Here is an 8,580-nt window from a genome sequence, read left to right as displayed (position 1 = left end):
AGTGAAATTCTGAGCTTTAATAAACTCAGAAGTATAAATGCTACAAGCTTACATAAACAGCATTTGAAAGGTTAATCACATATATTGCTGTCATACTGGTCTTTGAAGAATAAATTCTCAATTTTAAGTTCTTGTTTCAGTCACTCTGCAGATGAAATTTTTTTAAATTAATTAAAAATTTATTATTCTAAACAAATGCAAAAGAAAATGGAAATAAGATTTCAAATGATGTCTCTCAATTATAAGCATTTATACTTCTAGAGTTACTTAAAGCCTTAAAATCTCCCAATACTTTTGAGACATCACATTGTTAACTCACTTTTTTTTTCCTTTTACAAATCCTTTTCTTTAATATGATCATATAATTTTTCTGTTCTTGGTAAGAAAATGTTTATTTTTCAGCTTTAAATCTCACATATCTCAGCAGACAGATTTTGTAGTTGCCAATTAAAAGACATTGTTCAGCACTCCCCTGCATAATAAACCAATATTTTTTGTCTTTTTACAACACATCAAAGTGTATTTCTATTGGAATTCCTCTAACATACTCATCACCAAACTGTAACCCTGAGACTTCATTGAATTTGTTTGCACTTTATCTGTTATTATCACTGAGGGCCCAGCTTAAAATCTAGGTAAAGAAAGAAAATGTGAGGTTTCTTCTCTAAAGAATATTGCAAAACAGAGATCAAAGACACAATTTCATTTCTCAATCTGTGCAGTCTAACTTAGCTTACAATTAAAGAATGATTTTAAATTGTCAAACTTTTAAATTTTATTAAATGTTTGTGGCAATGCATCGAATGAATTCCAGACCTATATAAATACACAGGCAGCTGTTTGTAATTTGCATTTTTATCAGTTTTGAAAGAGCACAATGTACTTCCTGCATCTTATTTTCAGAATTTGCATTTTATCATCTTTGGCTACCCAGTATATAGTATGGAGTACTTGAATATCTCATTCTTTGAATTTTCATTTTTGATTGTAAATCAGATGATATCTGGCACAGAATTTTCTCTTTTCTCATTTTTCTCTTCTCTCAACCTCCAGATTTACTTGCTCCCATTTCTTCTTGGCTCTAATAATAAAACACACAAAATACTTCAACTATTTTCTTTTTTGGCATTTTTCAAGATAGCAACGTTCTGCATTTCTTTGGCTAATTACTTACCATACATCTAAAGGCAAAACAAAACCTAAGCTCATTGTTTAATTCATGTATTTTCCAAAATGCTATTCAAACTAATTCCATTTCTTTCCAAAGCTTACTGTGTTTTGAATTTGGATGGAGGGATGAAAAGAGATGGAAATAATACTACATATAAGGCTGTACCTTGGTGCACCCAGAATGAACAGAATGAATGTTCCATCCTATAGAGACAGGCACCTCCAGTCACAGCAGCTATATCCTTATCAGAAAGGACATGTGGCCCCAAGGGAAGGCTGACATCTCTAATCGCCCTCAGCTTCTTTCGTTGGTTCCCACATATTTTCCTCTCCTGCTGCATTATCCTCATAGCATCGGACAACATTTTCCCAAAAGCCTCCTCTCGCCCATTAACACATCTACGGCCTTGGCTCTGAGATATTCCTTAGCGGAATAGACTAGCGGCAGCTTGTGCTTTCTGCCTCCTCTCTCCAGCAGTCCATCTGTCCCCTGGGAAATGCTGAAATCGCGCCTCTGTGCCCTAGCACGAAATGGAGTGGGGAGGAAACACAAGCTAATCTTTCTCTAGTCTGATGATGACAGCAACAATTGGAAAGGATAGGAATTTAGGGGTTACAAATTTCCCAGTCAAAAGCTCAGGTAAGTAAGAAAACGATTTTTATAATTCTATTTAATTTCTTGACTCTAAGTCCCCATTCTGCCTGATGTAGAAAACTTATTTAGTCCTTTGCACATAGACTTAGTCCAATTCAGTGATTTCTTAGTTATTTCACATTTGTATTTCAACCACATTCAGATTTGAAATTCTTTCTTGGGACTTTTTTTTCCCCTCCCTCTCCCATCTCCCTGCTGCTTATCCTAATTTCTAGGGTTGGTACAGGGAAGAATGATCGCTGCTTTGTGACAGCTAGGAAGAGAATATTATCTCAACAATCATGGGTCTCCACAAGGCCTGGGTCCGGTGCTGGTGAATGGTGGCCCAGACAACATAGCATAAGGTTTCTCAAACTTTAATGTGCATCTTAATCACCTGGGGGACTTGTTAATATGCAGATTTTAATTCAGTAGGTCTGCTATGGAGATTCCACATTTCTAACAAACTCCCAGGTGATGTCGTTACTGGTTGCCCTCAGACAGTACTTCAAGTCCCAAGTAACAAGTGGATGATTTGGGTTATCATCGGCTCCCTGGCAGAGCAATCTTTTGAGACCCGTTGGCCCTTTCCCAGGAACTCACTCTCACTTGAAACTCACAAGAATATGTGATGCCCTCCCAAGCAAATTTGGGGCTTGGAAATCCCAAGAGACTTTCTCCAGCCCTCTCTCATGTTAGATATGGCTTGCTCTCCCCACTCCCACCAATACATGACACTGCTAAATTCTCTCCAAAGCTTTTCTCCCTTGGCTGTATCTGGGAAGTGCAGTGCAGATCCTCCTTATGCTCAGAGTTTTATAAACCTCAAAGGGAAATCCATCACTGACTTTCTACCCCTAGGCCCTGGCATAGCTGGAGGTGATAAGAGAAGAGCAGAAGGGGACTGGAATGGAGTAAGTGGCCCCACACTCTCTCTGGTCTCTTGCTGCCTCTGCATGCCCTCCTTCTTGCTGTATAGATTGAACAAAAAAAAGTGCTTTTATAAGCTCACATCCCCTGTCACATTCCCTTTCCTGTGCCATACATGGATGGTACATGTTTCATGCTCTGAAGTGACCCCTTCTTCCCCCAAATCCTTCTGTAATTCATGTCTGACTACCTGGGATGAGAAAGGAGGAGACTGCTGGGATACAAGAGCAGTCACCAGGAGAGGGGCAGGGATGAGGAGTGCATCTTTAAATATTCCAGATAATATCACACCCACAAGGAAAGCACAGGAGAAAAAGATGCAGCTCAACAATTGTAGTTTTAGCCAGGATTTCTACCAACTTTTCATCTCCTTCCCCCCAAAATTAAGTGCAATCACATGTGAAAACCCAAAGTAAGCTCAGAGAAAATATAGTCAAGGAAATAGCATGGCAGCAGAGTTCTCTTAGAGTACCATATGATTTGGAAAGAAATGGGAGAAAAAAGAAAAGCAACTGACTTCACAGTTAAAGTCAAGAGTTTTGAGAAATACTACTTAAGATCTCAGTTTTTGTTTTTAAGTGGACAGTTTCTAATCTGGATGTCTTTGGGTTCATTCTGGGAAGTTCTTATATAAAAGTTTATGGATTTCAGATGATTCTGAAAGTTCTAGGCTAAAGATGTAAGTAGGAACTCCTTATTTAGAACTTTTTCCGAAAGATTCATTTTTCTGGAGTAACTGAAACCATTTTATCCTGTGTGGTTTTCCAAACCTACTGTGCCAGCCCCAGGATAAGCTTTGAGAAGACATCAAGCTTTTTAGCAAAAGAACCACCTGAGGTCAGGTCTGCTTCAAACCTCTACCCTGGGGAGGTTCCCTGGATTCCCATACTCTCCCAGAGAACAGAGCACAACAAGGGGGACACCACAGTCACTCAGAACCTCCTGGCCTGGAAACTTCATCTTAGGTGCCCTGTTAGTCTGCACCAGCCAATATTTGTCCATGGTGGATATAGTAGGGCTTTAATATTTTGTGTCAAAATATGGTTTTATATATTTGCTATGTAGTTCAACAAAGAATTAATTTTAACATATAATTGGTGCAACTGTTGCTTGTCTCTAAGGATAGAAGTATATCAAAAGATTTTTGATGACATAAAAATAGGCAAAGGAGAGCACAATAAAACAAAGTAAAATTAAATTGCTAGTAGACAAGATATCTACTGAACTCCAAGTAATTGTATTCATAAAGCATGAAAATTTCCTAAATTTTTCTAAAATGTGTTTCCTGACCTTGAAACTTAAAAACTTGTCATTTGTTTTTAGAATGATACATTAAAATTACTAGTAAATTTTTACCTGTATATATCTTTTCAGTTTTTGAATATGTTTTTGAAAAAGGAATTCTTTTTCGCCAGGCTGAACCATTATATGATGTTGACATATATTTATCTGAGAAAAAAGAAGACAGGAATTAAATATTTTATAACTTCAAAATCATATTCCAAGAGTGTCTTAAAGTTATAAATATCTCAGAGATGAAGCTGTTCTTCTAAGTAATTTATTTTAGCATTTCAAAACTAAGGCATCAGGGACCCAAGTGAGTTTATTAAGACCATTTATTTTTTTTTATTTTTTTTTAAGATTTTTTTTTTATTATTATTTATTTATTTGAGAGAGAGAATGAGAGACAGAGAGCATGAGAGGGAAGAGGGTCAGAGGGAGAAGCAGACTCCCTGCCGAGCAGGGAGCCCGATGCGGGACTCGATCCCGGGACTCCAGGATCATGACCTGAGCCGAAGGCAGTTGCTTAACCGACTGAGCCACCCAGGCGCCCTAAGACCATTTATGATGGGGTGCCTGGGTGGCTCAGTTGGGTAAGCATCTGCCTTGAGCTCAGGTCATGACCTCAGGGTCCTGGGATGGAGCCCTGTGTCAAGCTCCCTGCTCAGCGGGGAGTCTGCTTGTCTCCCTTTACCTCTGTCCCTCCCACCTGCTCGTACTCTCTCTCAAAGAAATAAAATCTTAAAAAAAAAAAAGACCATTTATGTTATCAGTGAACATGGATGGTTATGCACCTCTTAACTGGCTGTCCAGTTCTTCAAATAAGGCTCTCTCCCATGAGGCTAAGCTACGGGAGAGTATGATATCTGGATGTGATCAAAATACTTCACTGCCTTGCTTTACAATCCAATTCTGCTAATGCTTGTAGAAGAAAGAAAGAAAAAGAAGAGAAGACCTAGAAGGCACTGCCAATTCCCTTTACCTTCCGTGAGGTGACTCCCATGATGTCAGGGAATACTCGACCATAGTGAATGTTCTGTCCCAGGAAAGCAAAGCCTTGATATACTGACTTGGTTCTTTAATAATCTACTTTCCTCTGACAACTTTATATTTGAACTATTACCTAACAATGTTGTATTTGTGTTTGTTTTTTTTTTAAGATTTTTTTAAAGTTTTTTTTTTTTTTTTTTTATTCATGAGAGACAGAGCGAGAGAGAAAGGCAGAGGGAGAAGCAGGCTCCCAAGGAGCAGGGAGCCCGATGCGGGACTCGATCCCAGGACCCTGAGATCATGACCTGAGCCGAAGGCAGACGCTTAACCATCTGAGCCACCCAGGCGCCCAGTATTTGTGTTTTTAAGTATTACTATGCAGCTACGGTTCTCAAAGCATGGCTCATAATAACACTAAGAATTTATTTGCTTTTTTTCCTCGTTAACATTTGCACTAATGGTGCAAAAGCAATAGTGAGCGTAACTGTGACAACCTTAGCACAAATCCAGACAACCATTCACTCCCAGTAAAATGATAATAAAATGATAATAAAATGATAATAATAATAAATAAGACGGTTTCACCCAAGAATATCCTTATTTTTGTATATAAACCCATATATCATTTTATTCTAAAACAAATAGAAGAAATACAATTTAAAGAAAGCTAACTTCTATTTAAATTATAAAAGAAAGGACCTAAGAGAGACATTGAATTTTTACTTGTGTTTCAGAAAGGGCAGAATATTCAGAACCCCACTAACTAGACTGGGAACACAAGAAAATACACACATGAAATTAGAGGGAATTAAGTTGCCTCGTGTTAAGTTGAGAGAGCTGAAACCCAACTTCAAAAAAACAAAATTCATCCAAGACAGGAAGAAAAGATGTAGTTCCCTCCTCCGTGGTGGCCTTGTACATATACTATGACTTTGCCTATTACATGATGAAATGATTTAGGAGCAATCTGTGCATGGTGGGAGAGATGAGAGGTTGCCAAAAATATTGTAGTTAACCCCCAAACTAACCCTTTCAGAAAGTAATCATGAAGACTTAAAGAAAAGCCAAGGCACTAGCCTGAAAGTGATGATTGAACAATGCAGTTATTGGAAGAAGAAAATGTCAACCATTTGAAAACAATCCTCAAGAGTGAAATAAAGCTATCCAGGGGGGAACAAAGTGCAGTGCTATGAGACAAAACTCTAGTGAGGTTCGTCTAGTCGTCTGTACCCAACACATTTTCTAACATATCCTTTAAACCATGTGCATTCCTGCTCATGGGAGAAATCCTCTCACCAGTTTTCTAAGATGTCCTGGTGTGGTGATGGCCTGGAAACAGAAAAGGGGGGCGGGTGGCGATGAAGATTAGTTGGACCATCACGTAATTCCATGGGGATGCAAACCATGGACATGAGTAAATCACATACCAAAAGAGCTTTACCTGGACAGAGGCTGAATTTGGGTTCCTTGTTAACATCGACTTTATTGTAGGACCCATTTGTGGGCCTGCTGCGGGGGGGTGCACTCCGTGAGACAGTCCTGATTGCATCTCTCTGAACATGGATATAGGATGTGTTCTCAGCATTTCTGTTTTTATTATTGCGATGGTAAGTCATTTTATTTTTGGGATTTGGGGCCTGTACTGCTGTAAAGGAAAGGGGGAAGGGAGTGAGGGATAAAACAAACTGGTATCATACCCATAAATAACATACTGCAGGTTAAATGTTTGATAGCGCCATGGAAGGCAATGTGTGCAAAAAGAACTAAATTTATAGGAGTTGGGTTGACATCTAAAATAGCATGTTACACAACAGCAATTTGCTTTTCAGATAGGAAATACTAATTTATATTTGATTTCTTCATTCTGTTTCAAATTATAATTTAGAAATATCAAATATGAAGATACTTTACCTCTCCGCATTCCTGGGCCAGGAAAATTCTTTGGTTCATCATAAATCCATTTTCTTTTTTTCACACCTTTAAAGTGAGGCTTCCTCACTGGCTGGACATCATTCACTTGAAGAAGATACAAATTTTTACAGTTTTTTAAGAGATGCTTTCATCTGAAAATTACTGTAGGTGATAATTACATATCTGTGCATTCACATGTCAAGCAAGAGAAAAAAATAAATGCACTACTCTAATACTTTACTTTCTAGAAGAAAGGGTGACTTATTTCTTAAAGTACCCCCTGCCCCCCCCAAAAAAACTATCCTGGAAACTGGTTGATGAGAAAATTTTCAATATATAGCATTCCTCAGGGAAGAAATGCTCTTCCCCAAAGGAATGTGTAAATTGTTTAAAAGACTATAAAATTACATTCCAAATATAACTATATATCTCATTATGTTATTTTTAAGTAGTTTTAGAATTGTTATTTTGAACATAAATCTACTTCTTAAGAAATTAGATTAATATAAAATACTTTTAGTGAGTATTACTTTATTCTTTTAAGTTTTAAGAGTTTGGGTGTGTAGTTAGTTTGGAGAAACAAGACTAAGTAGTCAGAATTTCTAAGTGCTAAGATCACTAAATTCACTTTTTACTGTCATATTTTTACATTGAAAAATTTATATACAAGCTCAGTTTTCTAGGAATTTCTAAGGGACATTTCTCCAGAGAATCTTAAAACAATTTAGTAGACAGGGGAATTCTTCGTTATTTCTCACGTGTGGAGATCCTGAACATTGACACGTAACTACTGCACAGAGAAAATGAACAAGTTCACTATGTAGATTACATTAGCTCTCTCTAGTGGACTAATAAATCTGTCTTTGCCCTAGCTCTCAAGTTCAGCTTAAGCGTGAAGTTTGAATTCTGATTCACCACCTCCTCTCCAAACATCATGCTCTACCCTTACTCTCAAGCCCCCACTCCTAGGATTTGGAAACCATATTTTTAACAAATGTCACTAAACTGAGCTGCTTAGGAGTAAACCATCATGGTTTCCTTCAATGCCTGGCTGGGATCCAAGAACATTATAGGGCCTCAGGAAATGAAATAAGGGAAAGAAGGAAGGAAGGAAACAGAAAGGAAGATTCATGAGTCTTAATTGTGTAAGAGAAGTAGCTCAGAATACTGAATGGCCTGGAAAAGCCAAATCATGAAAAATAATCCAAAACATAGTAAAAACCTGTCAATGTATCTCACTATAGGTTAAATTTAAAATGCTATACTAATGAACCTTCCGAGAAGGTAGTATATCATTAATTTTAATACCTAAATTAAACTAGTGGGAACGTATATAATTTACTAGGACCTACATCACAATTCTTTGTCAGAGTTAGTAGAAGAATATTGTTTTTAATTCTTAATCCTGAATAATTTTCAAACCATCTTTTTTTTTCTTTTTAAAAATTCTATTTCAAATAAGCAAAACAAATCCACGATAAGACAAATATATCTAAGGCCAAAAAGTGATAGAGCTGATGTCTCACTTGAAGAGGGGTCCTCTCTGCACTTCATACTGATATTCTCAGTAGCATTTAATACATGCGTTGTAGGTACTAGTCGGGTAGTTAGGGAACGCTTTGGATGAGGACTGTCCTTGTTATCTTTTAAAGCAAATTAAGAAA

The 8,580-nt window shown here is 37.4% G+C and overlaps 1 protein-coding gene across 2 annotated transcripts in view; it reads right to left on the bottom strand.

The window, feature by feature from the left end:
- Positions 1-1,055: 1,055 nt before the first annotated feature.
- CUNH12orf50 (chromosome unknown C12orf50 homolog) overlaps positions 1,056-8,580 on the bottom strand; it is a 32,682-nt gene continuing 25,157 nt past the window's right edge. Inside the window, exons 9-13 of one of the 2 annotated variants that reach the window (XM_034987285.1) lie at positions 8,443-8,559; positions 6,917-7,021; positions 6,447-6,650; positions 4,091-4,183; positions 1,056-1,081 (exon numbers count right to left, since the gene is read on the bottom strand). In XM_034987285.1, coding sequence (XP_034843176.1) covers positions 1,056-1,081; positions 4,091-4,183; positions 6,447-6,650; positions 6,917-7,021; positions 8,443-8,559 — 545 coding nt within the window. The remainder of the gene's footprint in view (positions 1,082-4,090; positions 4,184-6,446; positions 6,651-6,916; positions 7,022-8,442; positions 8,560-8,580) is intronic. The other variant, XM_034987286.1, reaches the window with a different exon arrangement.

Source organism: Mirounga leonina, unplaced genomic scaffold, assembly GCF_011800145.1.
Source record: "Mirounga leonina isolate KUSES-001 unplaced genomic scaffold, KU_Mleo_1.0 Mir_418, whole genome shotgun sequence".
NCBI classification, from domain to species: Eukaryota; Metazoa; Chordata; class Mammalia; order Carnivora; family Phocidae; genus Mirounga; species Mirounga leonina.
This window is presented reverse-complemented; position numbering and strand designations above follow the sequence as displayed.